The sequence below is a fragment of the Gymnodraco acuticeps genome, unplaced genomic scaffold (assembly GCF_902827175.1).
Source record: "Gymnodraco acuticeps unplaced genomic scaffold, fGymAcu1.1, whole genome shotgun sequence".
NCBI classification, from domain to species: Eukaryota; Metazoa; Chordata; class Actinopteri; order Perciformes; family Bathydraconidae; genus Gymnodraco; species Gymnodraco acuticeps.
The window spans coordinates 521,643-545,173 of NW_022990198.1; the positions used below are offsets into that span (position 1 = coordinate 521,643).

At 41.5% G+C, this 23,531-nt stretch overlaps 1 protein-coding gene across 1 annotated transcript in view; it reads left to right on the forward strand.

Moving 5' to 3' along the window:
• The window catches only part of sdk2b (sidekick cell adhesion molecule 2b), a 290,174-nt gene that overhangs the window by 242,577 nt on the left and 24,066 nt on the right, over nucleotides 1–23,531 (forward strand). The window contains 21 exon segments of the mRNA XM_034218059.1: nucleotides 386–533; nucleotides 2,076–2,216; nucleotides 2,975–3,156; nucleotides 3,635–3,750; nucleotides 4,843–5,038; nucleotides 5,398–5,496; nucleotides 6,577–6,768; nucleotides 11,449–11,570; nucleotides 11,687–11,796; nucleotides 12,654–12,804; nucleotides 14,702–14,939; nucleotides 15,779–15,894; nucleotides 16,052–16,241; nucleotides 16,498–16,596; nucleotides 17,054–17,248; nucleotides 18,755–18,956; nucleotides 19,414–19,517; nucleotides 20,532–20,602; nucleotides 21,227–21,359; nucleotides 21,993–22,049; nucleotides 22,883–22,984. Of these exon segments, the coding sequence (XP_034073950.1) occupies nucleotides 386–533; nucleotides 2,076–2,216; nucleotides 2,975–3,156; nucleotides 3,635–3,750; nucleotides 4,843–5,038; nucleotides 5,398–5,496; nucleotides 6,577–6,768; nucleotides 11,449–11,570; nucleotides 11,687–11,796; nucleotides 12,654–12,804; nucleotides 14,702–14,939; nucleotides 15,779–15,894; nucleotides 16,052–16,241; nucleotides 16,498–16,596; nucleotides 17,054–17,248; nucleotides 18,755–18,956; nucleotides 19,414–19,517; nucleotides 20,532–20,602; nucleotides 21,227–21,359; nucleotides 21,993–22,049; nucleotides 22,883–22,984 (2,964 nt within the window).

The following is a 23,531-nucleotide window of genomic DNA, read 5'->3' on the forward strand; positions in this document are numbered from 1 at the left end:
TGCTTTTAATCTCACGTTGGATGTGTAAGCTTCACTACAGTCAATCACTTTACAGCACTTCATGAATAAAATATGTTCGAAGCATGTTCTAATATAAATTGAAGTGAAGAACTGTTCAGCTTAAATCTGCAGCATAGTGTGCTCTCGGTTCCTTTTTCTGACCATGACTTGTTTCATTTATTGAATTAGAAGTTTAAATTGTGACCTGCCATGACAAATTGATTGTAAGCATGAGTGAAAATCCCTTCTGACGAATAATGAACATTTGCTAGAATTGTCTGAGTCCGTTCTTACAAAGTGTTACATTTCATGGGATGTTCAGACAAATGGTTAGCATAACATATCAGAGGAACAAGGCGTTGAAGTTGATTTTTCTTTCTTCTAGATGCTCCCTGGGCCATCTTGCTGGCAAACATCGAGCCAGAGTCCACAGTGGTGACGGTGAACGGTTTGATCCCGGCGCGCTCCTATCAGTTCCGCCTCTGTGCCGTTAATGATGTGGGGAAGGGGCAGTTCAGCAAGGAGACAGAACGGTGAGCTGAAGACAGATCCCATATCTACTGCACATCAACACTAGAACAGCTTGTCTGTCCCTTTTTATCCAATCATACAAAGTAGAGAAATACAAAATGCTAGCACAGTTTGTTTTTGTAGGGGAAGCTACACTTTTTTTTCAGTTTCCGAGGACGAAGTTAATGAAACATCATATTTCTTCTTGTTTAATTGGCAATAGCAATGAGAAATGTGATGAATTCAAGCCTAGAAAATTAAAACCTACAGAACATTTTGTTGTCGGCTAATACTGCATTGTGCTCAAGAAATCGGTTTCCTAGACAACCAGATTGACTCATCCCTTCAGTCAAGAGTCAGTGAAGAGGGATATGTAAGCATTCTGAAAGCCGCAGGAGGCATTTAGGTTCGAGGCAGCTTTAGGTTTGGCCTTTCTGCGGCCTCACACAACTTCAAGCACTTATTCCTCACACTATCTCCCCCCCCCCCCCCCTCCCTGCACCAGTCAGTCACGCTGCCAGGGGAGAGCCACGGGGGGGCTCCGTCTGTGTGCAAGGGAGCTGGCACCGTACGCTCTGTGACGCCATTTGGAACTTAGTCACCGCCACTGATCTCAGACGCTCCTGGTGTTTTGTCAGGACACTTATATATATATATATATATATATATATATATATAAATCGTTCGGTGGCTGATAAGCCCTGATATGGTCAGGGTTTTTAACAAAGAAAACAAAGCTGTAAGAAACGATAAGGGGACAGAAGAAGAGGTTTCGAAGTAGCAATCACAGGTTTTTATCATGATACGATATATCCATTCTTTGGACAAGGATACAATGTTTCCCTATGTTACAAAGTCAAAACTGTTTCTATCCAATTCTCATGGACCTGCGACTGATTAGACAAGATATCATTTTCCCATTCCACACATCAGCTACTCAACTTACAAAAAGCAGTTAAATATCATTTGACAACTTTAGAAATGAGCTCTTCCAGACATTTAGATCATTTTCGTTTGATTACATTTACATGTTGTTGAGGTCTCGGTGTCTGGTCAAAGCTGTTAAAGCAGTCACTAAAAGGAGAACAGCTGGTCCACCTTAAGTGAGTCGTTGTTGTGCCTAACCTCCTTCAATATAATCAGCAGGTGGCAAAAATGACAAGGGAGCTGAGCATGAGTCATTGTAGAATTTAGTCACAAAACTGGCCTGTATTCACAGACGCTGGCACTGTGCGCTTATTGCATTCAGAGAAAAGCACATCTTAAAGATGATGATGTGTATTGATTTATTTTGTTGTCTGCGTTGATGATATTAGATAGTTGACCTTCAAATCTAGTTACACCCCTATATTGCGTAATGGCTTCAGTTGAAATTAAACTGATGTTAAGCTTCAAAACCCTTGAAAAAGAGATCAATGATCTCAATGGGATTCACCTGCATAAATAAAGGTTTGAAATTCAATGAAATGAAAATCATATGCTCCATTATATCATTCCATAAAGAAAACATCCTTTTTCCTCACTCGTTCTCTCTTCAAAGCTCTGCATGTTTATGTGTTGTGCAGGGTCTCTCTCCCAGAGGAGCCCCCCAGTGCTCCGACTCAAAACGTCATTGCCAGCGGTCGCACCAACCAGTCCATCATGATCCAGTGGCAGCCCCCGCCCGAAAGCCACCAGAACGGCATCCTCAGGGGCTACACCGTCCGGTAAGATCCCTGTTCATCCAACCATCCATTTCTTTATTTTTATAGTTATAAGTTATAAACATAGATTCACTTCAACTTAAAATCGTATCTAAGGAAGATATGATCCCGTCTGTTTACCTTGGCTTGGTGTTCTCTTTAATCGATTGATTTCACATCATTTGTCGCATTGAGAACTTAAGATTTGCAAACTTCAGTATGAACGAATGAAAAGAGACATTGTGAATTGTGAATTTCACCTTGTTATGCACACCAGCCCACACTTTAATTACTACCTGAAAATGTTCCATTTAATATAGTTTTTTCTTAATTTCCACTCCATTATCTAATTATGGTAAGAGCTGGATATAAGTTACCGGCGGCATGTTTTACTTTAAAGCCTAAAATCCCCACGGTTTCAGTAAACAACCAAATGATTCACTCTGAGAGAAAACTAAACATTCTATGACTTCTTTTGACTTCAGCCAAACTTTAGCAACTCTAATAGGCAGAGTCAGCAAAATGCCAAACTGAGTGTAATTCCTGTAAACATGTAATTAGGTTGGTTTTCTGTTCATTACATCCAAATAAAACAGCAGGTGTTTTCCAGGTCTGTCAGTGGTTTTTTTAATTGCTTGTTTGCTGGTGCTTTGTCTCCCCCTAGCAGGGACTCTAGTGTACTGACTCAAGCAGCAGAACTGAAATACATTTCAAATTCAGGGTGTAAAAAAACACAACGAATAGATGCATCTAATGCTTCCTTTTTCCTCTGTGTGTCTTAGGTACCGTCTGACTGGCCTTCCTGTGGACTACCAGATAAAGAACATAACTAGTCCTGAGGTGACTAACCTTCTCCTGGAGGACCTAATCATATGGACCAACTATGAGATTGAGGTTGCCGCGTACAACGTGGCGGGTTTGGGCACTTTCAGCCATAAAGTCACTGAGTGGACTCTGCAGGGAGGTGAGCGCACATCATCAATGTTATCGACCGAGACCAAAACTAATGTGCTGACTCATTTCTTTCTTATTTATCAAATGTGTCATTTTCAATGAGTCTGCGTTTATATGTGTTAATTTCAAGCGTGATCATTATTCACAATGAATGCAACATCCTGTGGGAACAGTGCAATAATAGCAGTACGCATTTTCCAGTAAAAAAAAAAAACACTTGATGCATTGATTCTTCTTTGTAAGGATCACACAAAGGTTGCATCCCGGCTGAAATCTATAAGCAGCTCACTCAAAGAAAGTCACAGAGCCCTGGTATTAGGTGTTAGTGCCGACAGAAGGAGAGTGATGGCAGTATGTACCCTGACCTGTGCAGCAGTGATCAATACCCACATCAAAATAGATGCAGGAAGGCTTCCAGCAGTCATCTGAAATGTGTTCTCACACCTTTGTCTTTCCATTTCTCCTCTCCCTCCTATCGTCCATCCCAGTACCCACCATCGCCCCCGGAAATGTGCAGGCCGAGCCGGTCAACTCGACAACTATCCGTTTCACGTGGACGGCCCCTAACCCTCAGTTCATCAACGGCATCAACCAGGGCTACAAGGTCAGTAGTTGCCGCGGCGACGTCCCCACCGGCCGACACATCCATTGACAGAAGTGTCAGCGATGAGCTTGTAGTATCACATGTCCTGTGTAGCAAAAGGGGGAGCGGAGCCAAGGGGCAAAATATATTTGGTGTCATGGTGACGAATGGACCGTGTTCACCCATTTGTCAGTCGGTCACTCTCTTTATTCCCGCATCCATTTATCACGTTATAGTGAGGCTGTAATGATGAATGTCTTCATTATTTTGGGCTCTTGAATACAGTCCATCTCTTTATTGAAATATTCTAAGAAATGTAGCCAACAGGTAAGCTACTGTACGGCCAGAGGGCACTGCTGTTTTTCCGCCTCCAGAAATATCTGGATATGACTAATTTGCCACTGAATTACATCATTGGTTTCTTTTCCCCTTGCCTTTTTGTCTGTCTGTTCAATAGTGCTGCACAGGCCTTACTCAGCAGGGTGGAGGGGTCACTGTTCAAACCCAATCTGAATTTTATATGCCAAATGTTTTCCGGGGAGAGACTCAGGCAGCAATGGGAATAAGAGATTTAAAATGTGTGAGAGGTGATAGAAAGGTAAGGAAAGGAATACGTGCTGGAAAAGAGATTGGGATGGGGGAAAAAAAGAGTGGCAGACAGTCAACTATCTCTCACTCTGACATCTCTTTTGCCAGCTCTTGACTTCTCTGCAAGCTTCCCACTCTCTGGAAACATACCCAACAGAAATCCAATGGGTCTCATTAACTAAGCACCTAATTGGTTGATCCAGCTCCCATTTGGAGATGCTACATGGTGCGCTATCAAAATGCATGATGAGATGCCTCTCTTGAGCCTTGAATCTCTACATTTCCCAGTCTGTTTTAATGGAGCTAATCAGCCATACCCTCCCAGTGAAAAGCTCTTCAGGGTGTCTTTATAAATATATATTTAGGAGAGCAATGATGCCAAATAACTCCTCAGAGTGGCTCATGACTACCGGGGAGAGATAATGTTGTTAGATTTGTAAGGTTAAATGTGTATTACAGAAACATCATTAGCAGCTTTCTGGCTGATTTTCTTCAGTCTAACGTGTCCCTCTCTGTCTGTTTCAGTTACTGGCCTGGGAGCCCGGCAGAGACGACGATGTTACTATGGTAACAGTGCGACCGAACTTCCAGGACAGCGTCCATGTGGGATATGTGACAGGTCTCAAGAAGTTCACAGAGTATTACACCTCTGTGCTGTGTTTCACCACGCCAGGAGACGGCCCCCGGAGCCCGCCCAAAGCATCGAGGACACACGAGGACAGTAAGTGACTCTCATCCACATTTCTCTCACTCTCTGGTGGTGGCGAGGGGACATGAAGCATCTCACACTAACACATCCTCTGGGCAACATCTATTATTCATGCGGAACCAAGTTGTGCAGAAGTGAGTTTATGCTGCATCTAGGCAGCATCATCATAATTGGGACTTCCCTCTGAGATAATTGGTTAAGCTTTAGAAACTGTTAATTGTTCTCAACTTGTCATCAGACAGTTTTTGTTTGGGCTGATTTAGTTTAGTGAAAATGCAAATGCCGTCACCAGTTTGCCGATATGTCCACCGTTCCAGAGTGTCTTGTTTACCCATTGGCCCTGCTCATGTTTATTATTTGTCCCCGCTCAGCCCCCGGTGCTGTGGGTCACCTGAGCTTCACTGAGATCCTGGACACCTCGCTCAAAGTCAGCTGGAGCGAGCCCGGCGAGAAGAATGGAGTCCTCACAGGTATATCCAGCTCACCTCAACATGATACTGGTACAAGGATGGATTTCTGCAGTCAGCTCAATGAAATGTTCTTGTTTTGCTTCTTTTTTTCATTCTGCTGCCTAAGCTGCATGAGCTTACACAACAGCCAATATCCCATTACATCAGTTGAACAACACTTGTTAGAAAATGATACAACTTCCTACATAAAACATTACATTGCACACAAAGACATTTTCTCTCCTCCCCTGAGCTTTGCAAGTACATTCTGTGGGAGAGAAACTACCTCTTGAGGGAACTTTGGGATTTTAGCCTTCGCATACCATATATATGCACTAAATCCTATATAACACACTTCAGGAAAGGGAAAACCCCAAAACGCATATTTAGGCCTCTATAAATAAAAATGTTGTCTCACTAGGCCATGAATATACGTGCCTTAATTAAATATACTTCTAGTAGGCAACTGTTACTTCTACACTGCAACATCTAAGTGAAGAACAAATGGCTTACACTGACATTAATATTTAAGTGTTTTCCGAGGTCGAAATCCAGCAGAATATCTTGAACACATTTGAAAGTGCACACAGCAGGAGACAAGCACTGACGTGCCATGTGAAATTATTGATTTGGCATGAAATGCTGCCCATTATGCAATCACATGAAAAGAGCTGCTGGCCAAGAAGCAAATTGTATTAACTTTGAGAGGGTACAGTTGTGTGTGTGGGTGTGTGTGTGTGTGTGTGTGTGTGTGTGTGTGTGTGTGTGTGTGTGTGGTGTGTGTGTGTGTGTGTGTGTGTGTGTGTGTGTGTGTGTGTGTGTGTGTGTGTGTGTGTGTGTGGTGTGTGTGTGTGTGTGTGTGTGTGTGTGTGTGTGTGTGTGTGTGTGTGTTGTGTGTGTGTGTGTGTGTGTGCAGGGAGATATAATCACGGGCTGATTTAATTTGCTATATTCAATTTTTGATGAAGTTAATTTAATATTTCTGTTAGCTTGCCTCGTGGCATGCTCGCCGAGAGTTGCTATTATAGTAAAACTGATGTAGAATTTTCCCCAAGAGGACTCTCTGTCTGTTTCTGTAAACCACTCTCTGTCGCTCTACAGGTTACCGCATTTCGTGGGAGGAGTTCAACCGCACCAACACCAGAGTTACCCACTACCTGCCCAATGTCACCTTAGAGTACAGGGTCACTGGACTCACTGCTCTCACCACCTACACCATAGAAGTGGCAGGGATGACGTCCAAAGGCCAGGGCCAGCTGTCCTCCTCCACCATCTCCTCCGGGGTCCCACCAGGTCAGGAACCAAACAGTACTCACACCAAAGGATCAGTACACAAAACAAAATAACAAAACATATGTTCTCACTTAGCTCTAGGGATGTCTAGCCACACCAATATTTGCCCATGTTGTGAGATGAGTCTCAGTTGTGTGGTCACAGCAATAACATTTATTTCTAGAAATGTCCCAACTATTCTGTCTGGATAGGCCACTTACTTCCTTCTGTTGTTGTGGTTTAAATCTTGTTTATTATTTTGCCATTACTATTTTATAAGCATATAATTTGATTAATGTTGTGTCATCAGCAGTGTTGGGACTAACGCGTTACAAGTAACGCGTTACTGTAACGCCGTTATTTTTGGCAGTAACTAGTACTCTAACGCATTACTTTTTATATTCAGTAACTCAGTTACCGTTACTACATGGTGCGTTACTCCGTTAGTTTTTTTATATAGTCAACAGCCAGGCGAACAGAGATGAGAACTGTACATAAGTACTTGAGTAAATGTACTTAGATACTTCCTGTGTCACATGCGGAGACTCGCTGTGGGCGTGTTTGTGTTGTTTACTAACAAGACTATCATGGCGGCGGCGGAGCTCAAGTCTAGTTTCTCCACCTGGAGATATTCTCACTATTTCACTTTTGTCGAGCACAAAGAAAATAACGTTTTAGTTAAATGTAAGTTGTGTCTTGGCGGGTCAAAGATCCTATCTACTGCCCAAACCAGTAATTCAAATCTCTTAAAACATCTGCAAAAACAACATGCTGGGACGAAGCTAGTAGCTAAGACCACAGAGACTCAGCCGACGCCACTCCACCTCCACCTAAGCAACAGCGGCTGGATTTTAACCAAGGGACTGCTGGCCAGGGAAAAGTCGATAAAGCCATTGCACGGTATGTTGTAGAACACATGCAGGCTATTGCTACAGTGGAGTCACCCGCTTTCAGGGAGCTAGTTAGCATGATAGCATGTCCGGGCGGCACACGGCATATGGGACGGAACACTTTTTCCAACTACCTGGAGAAAGAATATACAAAAATGGAAAGCCAGCTCATATCGATGCAATCCAGATTGCATATAATGCATGTCAAGTTGATCAACAGATTATATTATTCTCCAATGTAATAACAGTACTGAAATGAAGGCTATAAGGGCATTAATAGGATCCCTTTTTCTAAGTAACGAAAACGTTACTTTTCACAGTAACGCATTACTTTTGGGTGTAATTAACTAGTAAAGTAACTGAGTTACTTTTTGCATTAAGTAACTAGTAATGGTAACTAGTTACTGGTTTTCAGTAACTAGCACAACACTGTTCATCAGATGTCCTTTATCCGTCCCATAGCAAGGGAAATTACAACAGCCAAGTAAGCTTAATGTGGGCTTACAAATAATAATGAGGCAAACACACATGTAATACAAATCAAATTAGTACACTACAATGGTCAAAATAAGAAGCAGCATTATAAAAGTAAGTGAACTAGCACAGGGGGTTTTCTGCCTTTGGCTATTTTTAAATTGTGCATACAAACAGACCATTACTGAAAGGGGTGTCTGAGAGGCTTGATAGACTGATTACAGAGATCATTATGAAAATCTAAGTAATTAAGACCAAAACATCCTTCGTTTTAGTTCCTATAAAGTCAAGCTCCAAAAACTATTTCCTACATTCCCCGAGATGCACCTCAATGGCATATTTTATTTGAGCCTCCCTGCCTCCTGAAGCCTCATTTTGTTTATAATGCAGGCCCTTCTGTTAAAAGTGTTCACTCCGGGTTAATATCTCAATAGCAGGGAACCTTCTATTAAAACTCCCCTTCCTGCATATTTACTGCTTCACCTTTAATCTGGTGAACACTCTCTCTGTTGTCTGGCGCCAGACACAATGAAATCTGACCCGGGTCACCTCAACCGGGACCGAGCCGGAGAGAGTCACCAATACAAATAGCTGCGCACATCTGCAAAATAACAGCTCCCACGAGAGCATTAAGGACAATTATGGTCTTTAATTATTTCAGATTTGCGAAATTGTGTTATAGAAAACACAATGCCCACATCAATTACTAGAGCAGCATTCAGAGCATCTGTGAAACCTGTGAGAAAACAGGCTGTTAAATGCAGGCTTCACAGCAGCCGTTATAGTCCCCAAAATGGTGATTACTCTCATTGTATATGTGTAAAGAAAACACCTATGTGCCGGCAACTGTACCATGACCACCTCAGTTATCAGTCATGCAAATGAAAAGTGGTAATTTAACTATGACCCGTGTAATCTGCATTCCATTCATGTTGAATACAACCCGCATTTAAGCAATCTTGGAAGAAAGTGCTCCCTTGGGAGTGATTGCATCTATTTGAATATTACGCCCCTGTCCACGCTCCAATAAGCAGTTGGCGTTCATATCTTTTAACTAGGATTTATTTAAACTATATTGTGCTTTGGAATGGTCATATGTTATAGTAGGTGTAATCAGTACTCAAGTTGTAAAAAAAAAATCAGGGGGGATGGTGGATTTTATCATATGGGGACATAATTTGTGCTGATAGCCCGCCGAGGGTGGGAGACCAACCAGCATAAAGATCCTTATTATACTCCTAGAACAACATGCATGTTATGGATGTTCAGATACTCCTTTCATTGCTCTTGACCAAGGCACCTCAGAATTAGAGTCGGTCCCCGGGCTGCCATGGCACCACTAACATTTAGGGTCAAATGCAGAGGACAATTAGTGCAAAATCTTTTTTTCACTTTAATTTAAAGGGGGGGAGGGGATACAAAAATATGGTTATAATGGAAGTCTATGGTACAAATCTTGTAGGTTAACAGTCCCTCATTTATTATTCAGATGGATCAACTGATTATACTAATAATAAAGTCAAAATAGTTTTTAGAATATTGAATTATAGTGTATTTTTTCAAAAAAGCAGTTACTGGTATACGATCAAAACTGGTATCTAAAGGGTTACATTTGTATCGTAATTAATTAAATCATTATGTAAATTCTTCATGAAAAATGTGAGCGAAAAAAATAGAAAAATATTGATCCGTCATCATTTTATTGCATTTCAAATACAAATATTGTATGTTAACATTCCCAATGTTACTTTTTTTAACAGGGCATTAAGTGCAAATTGAAATTGTTTACAAAATATGAAAATATATTAAAAGATTATACAGATAATACAAAATAGGACCAATGTTGTCAATGGCTGCCTACTCCACTCTCCCCCATCTCATAGAAGTTTCCAAAGATTTACATAATCATGCTTTTTGGTCTCAATTTTTCTGACTCTTGCTTTCGGATTGTTAGCTAAGCAATGGCTTTGAAGCCAAGTCTTGACATATACTGTACCTCTGGTCTGAACTTGTTCAGTGGAGGGCCAGCACACTTGATGAAAAGCAAGGCTGACATGCTTTTTACCTCTAGGGAGCTTCTAGTTGTGGTTAAAATGTTCATCTGACTAAACCCACGTTCACACTCAGCTGTGGAGATGACCAGAGTGTTCACTGCTTGAAGGAGGGGTTTCAGCTCTTCTGGTGCTGGTGGTATCATTTCATCAACAGTTTTGAGTCTTACCAGCTAGCTAACACGAGAGAAAAACGTAGCTAAACTCCAACTAAGTTGTTATTGCTGCTTATGTCCATATATTCCACCTTTGGTGACTAAAGTAATGAGTAATGACTAAGATTACTGACTCTTGACTTACCTGAAATGTTATTTTTAGTATTTTTAAATATGAAGTCCCTCAGATCGCGTTGTCCTCCTGGTCGCTTGGCCATTGTGATGACCGTTCCCTGCGCTTCTGGCATCGATCAGACAGGCGCCCTCTAGGGCACTCGCATAGTATAGCGTCAGTGACTTGGTAAAAATGTCATTGCGTGTGTGCGTGCTCCCTCGCCCACAGTATTTTACTCAAAATGCGCAAAATTAATGTTGAAATAGCAGTAATACCAGTGCCACGTTCATTGATCAAATGACATAAGGGATGGAAAGGGGGAATGGCAGTTTTAGAAGGGGGATGATTTTGACCGTTTTTATTTCAGGGGGGATGCCACCCCCCCTCATCCCCCCTCAACTCGAGTACTGGGTGTAATGCTTGTCTTGAGGGAAGCATAAAAGGGAAAAAAGACGAGAAGTACGTACGTTGTTTAATGCGCAGGCACATTCTCAAACAGCCTCCCAATAAACACAGACTCGCAAAAAACATTCCTACAAACGATGATATTCATATACACTGAAAAGGCGTCCTGCTGTTCTACATATTCAGCGTTTTCAGATTCCCCTCTTGGATTTCCAGGGAATAATCCATTTGTATGGTTTACTCAGCTCAAGTGTAAATGTGTGATATCAGATTTAATCGTATCTCCAGATAACTGCAGTATAATTGGCATTCATGGCATTGTCTCCGCCTGTGTACTGCGTCTAAGCATCTTTTCCTAATCTACTTTTGCTGTTTTAGCTGAAGTTGGTAGCACAAGGGAGAGGAATAAATCTATGTGCAGTATCTGTACGGCCACAAGGGGGTGCTGTGGGAGATAGATGTTCCTAATCAAAGTCTACAACCCAAAAGCAGCATGTGGAAGAGGCCGCCACACAAAATAGTCCCAGAGCATTGTCAGTGCATTGCTTGCTCCATAACTCATTATTCTTCTGTCTTTTTTAAGTTCAACACTGACTCTTCTCTCTTCACAGAGCTTCCTGGTCCTCCTACCAATGTGGCAATCTCCAACATCGGCCCACGCTCCGTCACCCTACAGTTCAAACCGGGTTATGATGGCAAAACCTCCATTTCCCGTTGGCAGATGGAGGCCCAGGTGAACCACATTTAATCCAGAGCTGAAGTTCACATTTCCTTTGTCATGTTTTGCGGTCTTTTTTAAGTCATCTTCTTTATGCTGAAGACTAAAGATCAAATTGTTCTTGCTCCCAGGTTTCTGTGGTGGGGGAGAATGAGGACTGGGTGATGGTCCACAAAGTGTCCAACGAACCTGAGGCTCGCTCCTTGGAGGTGCCTGGTCTCAACCCTTACACCTTCTACAGGTACTGTGAACCGTCTGCTTTACTCTTCATATTGTTATCTCTAATGAGCATCCGAAAATAACCAATATTGGCGAACCCTTCAAATGAGCCCGGACTTAGCCTAGATATTAAAATGTAATAAATGTATCCTGGACTTTGAATCCTGCAAATAAATACTAAAACTAATTATACATAGCAGCAAACAAACAAGTACCCAAAGGCCTCAAACGCATCCAAGTTGAATCGGCTGTCACAAGACTATCTTCTTTTGTTTGCAGTCAGTGCATTGTTATAGTAATAGGATAGTCTCATAATTTCCAAGAATAAGCTAATGCTAGATAACATGCTAATTAAGCGTGTGCAGATTGTGACAAACAACAGATAAAGTGTATGTGTGTTTCAGTATCTCGGCTAAATTCAGCTCATCCCAGGAGCCTTATCTCATTCTCCTTTCCTTTTGATTTGGATACAAGCTTGTTATGGACAGTGTGGTTTCAAAATCATTTTTTAACAGCATGCATGCTCTTTATCTTGTTTCAGTCTTCTGCCATCACATTCAATATAACAAATGCACATTTCACCAATCCCTGAAGACCTACAACAGCTATCATCATTCTAACATCAGTGCTGCCCGTTTACATTTGATTAGAGTTAGACAGCAAAATGTTGTTTTTGTTGCATATAGAGGCTGTAACAAACAAGCCTGCTGCTCATGTTCATGCTGTATGCATAGCCGGTGCTCTGATCTCAGTTCAAATGCAATAAGCCTCATGTAAGAGGATGCACACTGCAAGAGTTACAAAAACCCCAGGAGTTAATTCCAAGTTTTCTAAACTGATTTCAGTTCAGATGAAAGCAGCATTACGATGTTTTTTCAGGTTCCGTATGCGCCAGGTGAACATTGTTGGCACCAGCCTCCCCAGCCAGCCCTCCAGGAAGATCCAGACTCTCCCTGCCCCCCCTGACATGGCCCCCGCCAACGTCACCCTGCGCACCGCCAGCGAGACCAGCCTCTGGTTGCGATGGATGGTGAGTAGGACTCAGCTTCCTGTGTGCATCTCGTGAATATTCATCACATTAGTGAATCGTGATGTCTCACTATAGTATAGCACAATTTGGAAAAAACAACAAGTTGTGATTATTTTGACAGATATTGCCATTGTGATATGTTTCCAGATATAAGAGGGAAGGATTATTTTTTAAATAAATACTCATATTACCGTAATAAAAATCCAATAAAATGATCATGGTGTGTTTTATTTGTTATAAAGGGCCAACACCAAACAATATGTTCTTAATAAGTCTGTAGTATACTCATTGTAGGCCTGGATTCCACTGTAGTTCCAGAATACCTCATTAAACATTTTATTTGTTGGCCTATAACAGGAGTGCCCAACCAGTCGATCGCGATCGACCGGTCGATCGCGGGGAGATTCCCAGTCGATCGCGAGATGTGTCTAAAAATAGAACAACAATATTCTGTTTTATCGTTAATGTCCTGTAACATAATCTTCCTGTGCCAGAATAATGCACTTGAACGCATCAAAGCTTTGTGATTGGCCGGCGTGACCCCATGTGTCGGGGCGTGGCTGGTGAGCAGTGGGCAGTGCACTAGTTCGCTAACGTTGTCCGTGTCAACAGGAGTGACAGTCCGCACACACACAAGCCCGCAATTATGGCAGAAGCAAAACATATATAATTTTCACTCCGAGTGGGAGGATGATTATTTTTATATCTATTCCAATTTAAAGTCCATCTGTCTCATCTGCAATGCGAGCGTAGCTTTATCGAAGAAGGGTCATTTAGGAGCGGCATTTCAAAACAGTGCACAAACGCTACGAGACGGAATTCCCTCCTAATTCTGCCCTACGCTCCAAAAGGGGAGGGGCCTGAAAGGACAGCTAATGCACAGCAGTCCATTTTCACCAGGCCCAACAACAAGAGCAAGGCTGCTACCAGAGCATCGTATCGTGTCAGTCACGTTCTTGAGAAACACATGAAGTCTTTCAAAGACGGCGAAGTTGTGAAAGAAGCGTGCCTGGAGGCTGCCGATGCGTAATAAAAATAACAGTAGCATTTCAACAGGTTTTTGATATGATAAAAACTCAAGTTAGATACCGTTATTAATCAGCTGTAAGTTTTAGTTTGTTTGAACTTATTCATTATAATTATTGTACAAAATGGTATAAGAATGCAAACTTAAATTGATTATAGTCTATTATCAATTCAGGTTAAGAAACTAGTGTTGCTTGCATCCTATTTTAAAGGCATTTATTTTTATAATCTACTAAAATGCAACAAAAAAAGGGTTTGATTCTATTAATTTTGTCTTTTTTATTGCACTGTTGCAGCAGATTCCTGTGTAGCTTCAGATCTGGGTTGTCTTATTAGTAAGCCTCATTTATACTTTTGTAGCAACACTATTTTTATATAATGGCAAATAAAGGGTTCAGAGTCTTTTCTTTTTTCCCTGTGTTATATGTGGCAGCACTGTTCAATGCTTCTTGAAAACATGACCCACTGTAGTGACGTGTGAATAAACACCAACTCTGTATCAACAAGACTGTTGTGTAACTTCAGTTAAATACTTGTACGTGTGTAGATTAGAAAGAGGTAAGATAAAGGATCTGCAGTAGTTTATGGAGTATTAATCGTACAAAGGTCAGTTTTATACAAGTAGAAGTGTGTATTTACCTGTCAGTAATGGATACGCCTCTCTATTTGGACTGGTAGATCTCGGCAGACTGGCAACTTTAAAAGTAGCTCTCGGTTCAAAAAAGGTTGGGCACCCCTGGCCTATAACAACAATTATAATTTAGATATTGCACTAGTCCTCTGTGATTTGGAGAATCATTTGATTAATTGTGCAGTATAAGTATTTTGACCCCTTTTCCCTATCCCTTACTCTCTCAATGTTCATGCTTAGCCTTTGCCTGAATGGGAGTACAACGGGAACGCAGAGCAGGTGGGCTACAGGGTCCAGTACTCCCGCGCGGGCTCACAGGGCCGGGCGCTGATCCACATCATCGCAGACCGCCTGGAGAGAGAGTTCACCATCGAGGACCTGGAGGAGTGGACGGAGTACGAGGTCAGGGTCCAGGCCGTCAACGGCATCGGGACGGGACCCTGGAGCCAGCCCGTCAGAGGCAGGACGAGGGAGTCTGGTGAGTCATCTGTCATCCACAGAGAGAAATATATGAGAGTCAAATGATCAATGATCCTAGAGGGAAGACATATGCTTCATTAGCATCACAAAAACACCAAAGCATGGCTCGCTTAATTACCCAGAAGCACTTTTGTTTGTGCTGCAAAGTGTCAGGTTGTGTCAACAGAAGCTACAATTAAATGAGGATTTATAACAAACAAATAACAAGCAAGACAACACATTCCTATTTAAGAACTATGACCATATTTTCATAGATTTGTCCATGAATTAAAGCCCCATGTTACTTTTCTAATACTAATGTTATTGTTGCAACATCTGTGTGGAAAATCTACATGATTAGTCACATTAAAAGGAACAAACAGTTTACACTGCCATATGTGAAATGATTGTATGAGCAGGCACTATAATGCTCTTTTTAGCAGCCGAGCAATTCTCCCTCCATGCTTCTGCTTTCATATCGCTCAGCAGACGTCGAGCAGTGAGGAATGGAAAGAGTCTGAGGAAATTGAGAACACATGGACTCAAATGTGGAATTCCTGTGCTCCCTTTTTCCACTCACTTCAGCAGATTCTTAGGAATCAGCGCATTATGTCCAGAGATAAGTGCCAAGGAAGAGAAAAGGCCTATTCTTGCAGTCTTTATTTTGTACAGCAGGCCTGCAGGGTATAACAGGATATCAGAGGCTTTGTGCAAACACAAGCACACAGGCCATAACCATATCAGATCAATCAAAGTACATCCACACAGTAAATAGACTAATGAATTTTTCAGAAGAAATGGCAAACAATGGACTATTGAGGCCTAATGTTTCTGGCTCCTGCTCTCTTTGTGTTCCAGTCCCCTCCTGTGGACCCACCAACGTTTCTGCCTTCGCCACCACCTCCAGCAGCATCCTGGTGCGCTGGTTTGAAGTTCCCGAGCCAGACAGAAATGGACTCATTCTTGGCTACAAGGTCTGTTTGTGCTTCTTGTACTGAGCAGTCAGAAACCATCTAATTGTCCCGTAAGACAACTATTGTTAGGCAGTATACAGAGCAGCAGGGTGACACTGTGTTATTTCCAAATCCCCTTTTCCCCCAACATCTCTCGCCTTTCTCGTCCCTGGATCAGGTGGTGTTCAAAGAGAAGGACTCTGACAGTGCGGTCCACTTCTGGATGGTGGAGGGGAACGCCACCCACAGCATTCAGCTCACCGGTCTTGGGAAATACGTTCTGTATGAGATCCAGGTTCTGGCTTTCACACGGATTGGAGATGGACGGCCCAGTTCTCCACCCATCCTGGAGAGGACTCTGGATGATGGTAGGGACAACGTTAAGCATTTAAGCATGTAGTATCACATCAAAGAAAATTGTAAACAATGTTATTTGGCATAGTCCAAGTAGAACATTTGCTTTTATGCTATTGACATTTACAATTTGTATTAACCTTTCATTAACATTTGGACGATTTATCTTCAGCTTGATAGGATCTTTGGTGAACAAATAAGTGTAAATGAAACGTAAGCAAAGTCCGAGTTGTTAAAGTATTCAGTGTTTTGTCTGTTTATTTCCTGCAGTGCCAGGACCTCCTGTGGGTATCCTATTCCCTGAAGTGCGGACCACCTCTGTCAGGCTTATTTGGCAGTCTCCCTCGCAGCCTAATGGCATAATACTTGGTTAGTAACATACAAAAGTAGTTATTTTCTCTCACTACCATTATTCCTTGACATTTTACTCTAAAATCTAGCATATAATCCAGAAATATATTTTTTGAATGGAGCCCACTGATGTTGACTTTCAACATACTTTGGCGGTGTTTAATGTCAAATCTTGTGATTTCCTGGCTCTAAAGGGAGTTGGGATCTCTTCTAAGCTAATAGCGGATTTCCCTGTGAGCGATTGAGTCATTATACATCTGTCGGATAATTTATTTTAAACTATACAGTATGTCAGTCCCACACAGTAGCATGCAGATGCTAATAGAGTCGTTTCAGAAGAGACAAATCTGCTTGTTGCACAGTTGGCTATTACCAACAGAAGCAACAAATAAAGCATGTTTCATCCTAGTTTTACCCTCAAACTGAGCTCCATTTGACACCTTAATAAGATATGTTTTCCTCCATCTTCCCCCAGCCTACCAGATCACATACCACCTCAACTCCTCCAACAGCAACACACCCACAGTGGACGTGCTGATCCCCAGTGCTCGCCAGTACACTGTGACCAGCCTCAAGCCGGAGTCCGTCTACGTGTTCCGCATCAAAGCGCAGACGAGGAAGGGCTGGGGCGAGGCTGCTGAGGCGCTGGTGGTCACCACGGAGAAGAGAGGTAACCATGTTAGACTGCTGGATTTATAGCAGATGATTAACAACAGTAATACAGTGCTGCAGCGATGATGTATTTTGTATGCTGACCCGGAAGTTGTCTGTAGACAAAAAGCTTGCAACCGCTGTTTGAATGACAGCTGAACATGAACATATGTTAATCTTGTGTTCATAATACATAACCTAAAACATGTTCAAATAAACGTTGACTTAAACACAGGGAAAGTAATACAATAATAACTGATTTTAGGACTTATTCCTGCACCAGTCTATCCAGAAGAGCACATCAAATAACATTATTATCTGTTATGGCGTTTTAAAGGTTTAGTGGTATTTTGAGGTGTAGCAGTAACAAACAAGGTAACATTTGTTTGCATAATTCTCGAAGCAGACACAGGTGTGTGATCTGAGTAATGGCACAGCTAGCAGAGAGCTGTAAGAAGCATGCTTTGCACTCAGTTCATTTGCAGTTTACAGTCCAGTCAGCAGATGTGTTTTCACAGCGTTTCTGCCCCGTGGGTGTTTATCGGAAGCGCTCTGATGCAGTTCTGAGAACAAATCAGTCCATCTGCTTCCCTCAAGGCACGCTGTGGATTGTTTACTCTGCAACTTTATTCCTCGGCTACTTTTCATTCATCTGAATCTCCCTTGTTTGTGCAACATGGCCCATGCAAATGTGAACAAGCAAAAAGTGTATTCAACTTTTATATAATTTCTCCATCCTGTCTTGATGATTTCAATGCTTTGCTCCCACTCTATTCTTAAATGTGTATTTCTCTTGTCCACCCTCCTCTGTTGCCAATGTCTCCTTCCCTATTTTTTTTAGAACTCGTTTCAGACAATAATACAGTATAATATATCTTTCAGTCACATTTTCAGTTTTTCCAGCTGTATCAATACAACCCTGAATAGGTTTCAAGTATTAGACAACCAGTAACAGAGTACCACTCCAGTGCTAAATAAAAAATGTAATAAAGATGGCCTACCTTAGAAAATAAGAAAAATTAATAACAAATAATAATGATGGAAACAGAATACAAGGGATATACAAGAGTGTTAACAAGTATTAGTAGATGCATTACAGGGGCCCATCGCTTGATAAATGTATTTTTCTGTAAGCGTAATAAATATGTTATTGCTCCATGTGGTGGGTATGCCACACTCTCCGAATCCAGCGGTTACAGGTGGGAGGTTTTAGTTTCAACCATTTAATAGTGATGCACTTCCGGGCTGCTGTCAATACAATTCTTATTATATACCTCTTAGACCTCTCTTCTAGACCCTCAGGTAAAACTCCCAGTAGAGCCACCATCGGATTTAGAGCAATATTCTGTTGGAATACTTCTTTAAGAGCATCAAATATCTCTTTCCAAAATATATGTAATTTAGGGCATAACCAACATATATGAGTATGATTTCCCACAGTTCCTCCAACATAAGTTACTATGTGTCGGGCCCATTTTTTTCTGATTCCCTTTGTAACACCTTTTGTCCGTGTGTCCACATTCAGCTCGTCCCCAGCCGACCAGCCGCCCCATGGTTCCTCAGAAAGACGTCCAGGCCCGTCATGTCCTCCTGTCCTGGGAGCCGGGCAGCGACGGCCTGTCCCCTGTGCGTTACTACACCGTGCAGCAAAGAGAGCTTCCTGAGAGCAACTGGACCGTCCACTCTGCCTCCGTCAACCATGAGGCCTCCTCCTACATAGTATCAAGGTAGAGAGTTATTTTAGCTTTCTGGAGTTTTATTTACAACATCTAATCCTCTTTATTACAAGACATGTTTTTATATTTGTTCTCTTTAGATGTAGAGTATAAGTCTAGTCCCTACTGCTACACTCACTTAAATATTCCCTCAGCTGCACTATACTTGGCATTTCAACAATATGCTTATACGGAATAATGTTTCCAGGGTATTAGAGTCTGATTAGGAACATAAACAATGGTATGAACTAGCCAAACAAGTTTAGGACATTAGGAATTTAGAAAATGCAGCATTCAGCAGAGAGGTCTCTCAGTTTGGCTGACTTTCTTCCTAGTTAGCTTGAAAAGCTTTTAGCTCCCACAGTGAGACTACATTTGTCTTTTTGATATCTGTAGCTGAAAGGTTAAAGATCCAGTGTCGTAGTTTATCATCAAGATTGATGGGCTTTCCTGTGCTTCCATCCCTAAGGCTGAAGCCCTTCACATCCTACCAGTTCAGAGTAAAAGCCACCAATGACATAGGGGACAGTGAGTACAGCGAGGAAAGTGAAGCAATCACGACACTACAGGACGGTAAGAGTGACATCAACTTTAATATCTGATGAGTGAATTAAGCCTTTGCTAAGCCCCACCTTTCGCTGCTACTCAATCAAGCTAATAAGACTAACTTTCTTTGCTTATGGTTGCTCCACAGGATTTTAAGTAGAACTCTAACATTAAAAGAAAATGACATTTTCTTCCAATATGCCTGGTAACTAGCATCGCTTTTACACATGCCCCAGGCTCAACGTTTACCTTGACTAGTTTGAAATCCACACTCACCACTCCTTTTTTCCAAGAGTTAGATCTAAAGCTTTGGCAGCACTCTCATGTCTGTTTGTTAAACAGTAGGCCACAGCTAGCTGCCAATTAGCTAAGCATTGCATAAAGACTGGAAGTAAGGTTATAAAACCCACCTCTAAGCTCGAATATGTCTCCTGTTTTGAATCTATTCAAGTGTAAAAACAACATGTTGTGGTTCTTTTGGGCGTTTCTGCAACTATTCCATGGCATGTGCATTCACTCCTCAATGGTTACCTGGCAACCTAACAGTATTGACAAGACTTTGCCGAAAAAACAATAATAACACATAATATCAAACGCTGTTTTAAAAAAGATTACGTTTCTGTACTGTGAAATATGGAACTATTTCACCTTTAATGTTCGCACATGAACTGTATTGAGGTATTTATAGGCACAATATTACCATTTCACTCTTATGTATGTGTGAACGGAGTCTAATGTCTCCATGAATCAGCCTATTGTTGTGATTCAGACACCACTGCCAAACCCAGCAGGTGATGACATGTGTGCACCATCTGCAGTTACCATGAGACGTGCACAGCGTCAAACGTTTGCCCACTAAACCAACTAAAGAAATATCCTCTTTCCAAACGCCTGTTTTTCGACCCATCTGTTAATGCCTGTTCTGTTCTAGCTGTTGTGTTTATGCTCCATGAATGCCACTGCACATGGATACATTTAGCATCTTGAATTGTGAACATTTGCAGGTCAATTTAGCCCATTTATCTCACTTTGTTGCCTCAGCGCCTGACGAAGCACCCTCCATTCTCTCTGTGACACCGCACACAACGACGTCCGTGCTGATCCGCTGGCGGGTAAGAAGAGGCAGATTTATTTATTTTTTTTTTTTTTCCATTGTTTGCAAAATCCATAAAAAGCCTAAGAAAGTGGCCTCTAAAGAGATACCATGGCAGTACACAAAGTAGGCCTATACTTACGGGCCTGATGCTTCACACACCATGTACTCTGTGTGTGTCTAACTAAAAACACCCTCTCCAACACTCACACCTGAATTAACAGCTCATAAAGAGGAAAACAGGAGGCTGCAAGCACCAATTTGATGTTTATGGAGAACACTTGTAGAGTTTATAAGGATAGAAGGGTTCTTGTTTTGCTTTTGCCCTCCGGCTCCGCTCTCTCATGTTCAACCATCGGGGATTTCTCTCTGTGTGACTCACTTTTGGATGAGATCACTCTGAGACGAGATTTTCTTTTATAAGCCTCAATTAATGCATGCCAGTCAAGAGACAAATTACATGATGAAGAAGTGGAATATTACAGTGAAACAACACAAAAGTAAAATGTCTATTAAAGTGAAATTAGCTATTTATATGACCACATCGAAGCTGAAAAAGTATGCCATGTGCAATATTCTCAGATATTTGTTCGGCTTAGTTCTGCTACGTTAGACTTAAAATCCCCAATCTTTTCATTTCCAGCCCCCCTCTGAGGAGAAGATAAACGGAATCTTACTGGGCTTTCGGATTCGATATCGTGAGCTGCTTTATGACCGTCTGCGCAGTTACTCTGCTCACACCATCAGCAGTTTGTCCACCTGGGGCGATCTCACCGGTGAGGAATTACTGCAGCAAACATGAATAACAGCAGTTTGTTACCACCTACACTGTTGGATCATTACACAAAAACGTTTTCATTGAGAACTGCCGGTATGTTGCATTTATTATACTCATAAAGCGACATTGTGAATTTAAAGAAATAAATCAAGGACAAAAACTGCACATCAAGAAACTATTCACCACTGTGACAAAAAGTGTTATTTTCCCACCTTCACATCAGTAACAACGACACACCATTATGAGTTTCCTTCACGGGTCATTTTTCTCTTCACGTGTCAGCAGCACCATTTATTTCCATCAGAGGAAAACTTTCCCAAGATATCCCCGCTGACACCTCACAGCAAAACATTTCATCTTGTGATCAGCAGCTATCAGTTGCAGGCTATTATTAGGTTTACTCAGGCACTGTTACTCCTGCTCCGTGTAACTTACCCTATCATTTACCTTTGAGTCAATCCTGGGCTGACTCGGAGGTATGTTCACTGTGATTGTGGGTTTATTTATGATCAAAGTGAAGCGCTTCTTAACAAGGGGAATATCAGACACTAAGCCCATTGTCTCTCCACTTCCTCCCCCTTATTTAACCCGTCTTTTTTTATCACTTTTCCTTCTTGCCTCTCCACCGCAGCACCCTACAGCATCCAGAACCTGAGTGATTCAACTCAGACCCAGCATCAGTTGGACAGTAAGTGATGTTATGGCTCTGTCTTCAAAAAAACACATGTCCTGAAGAGGCCCTATTTAGCTTTTTGTGGTTTTTCACTTTCCTGTTTGTGTTCTACAGGTTTGTGTGCATGCAAAGGCTAAAACAAAGCACCTTTTGAACATTAAAGCGTGTGAACATGTCCAACTACTCAACAAAACTCAAATATGAATCTGAAAGGGCTCATAATATGACCTCTTTAACAATGATTCAATCCCCAAAGTAATTAGGTTACAAAGAAAAACAATATCAACATATGTTTGAAGTTTCGAGCAATTTAACACAACATTTGGCTGCTTATATTTACACCAAACTGGTACAAACACTTCTCTAAAGCAAACGGAAGCTCTCTGTCTACAGAAATCCTTGGACACTGAGTACACACGCTCGTGTAGTCCCAACACAGAGAAGCACAACAAAAGCAGATGGCCACAGACTGCTCCTGCACCCTTGTAATTATTTATTTGCGGCAGAAAATCAGTGTTTTACCATTCTCAGTAGCGGTGTTATGAGAACAAGTGGGACACTGCTGAGGGATTACAGCCTTAGTATTGCACTACTGACCCAACCAGATTTGTTGTGGCAGGTTGAGGGATTTTGGATGAGCTGAAGGAATATTGGGTTTCCAAAATAAGGAGCAAATAGGGATTCGACAATCAACGTATTTATCACATGTAATTATACAAGATACAATTCCTGTGAAATATATGCCTGCTGTTCCTTATATCTACGTGTTCAAAATAGTTTTTCCAAAAGGTGATTCGTGTTAAATAAATTCCTAACTTTTAATCCCTTGTTGTTTACTTCCACTGCAGAGCTGAGTAAACACAAGCGCTACGAGATACGCATGAGTGTTTACAACGCTGTGGGCGAGGGGCCGACCAGCACGCCACAGGAGGTGTTTGTGGGGGAGGCAGGTATGTACGCTTCTTGTCATTTCAATCAACACAGGCTCCTGCACAAAGTCATTTGACCACCCGCAATGCAAGTGGATTAGACTTTTCTATACAGCCGTCACTCACACAACCTATGTGCTTCTTATCCACCCCAAAAACTTTATGCATTACATTAATGCACACCATGTGAACAACATCTTGTTCTTTTTTGTCTTTCTTAATAATGTGTTCATGCTCAACTCTCCGACTGCTTTTTGCACATGTCTGCACAGCCCTCCACTTTAAAATATAATACACTGTAGTTTGCCATATACTTAAAGTGTTTTTTTATGCTTTTAAGGTGATTTGTATAGTTACATTTAAATGTATTGTAAATACTTGTCTTTAGTATCCTTTTTTAATGCTAAATTGTTTCTTAAAAATACTTATTTTTGTATTATCCTTATATATTTCTTTTTTTCTACCTGCTTTGCAACTTCTTTTTTTTAATTATTGTTTATGTTCGCACCACCAGATACCAAAGCAAATATATTGTATGTGTAAACGTACTTGGAAATAAACTTGATTC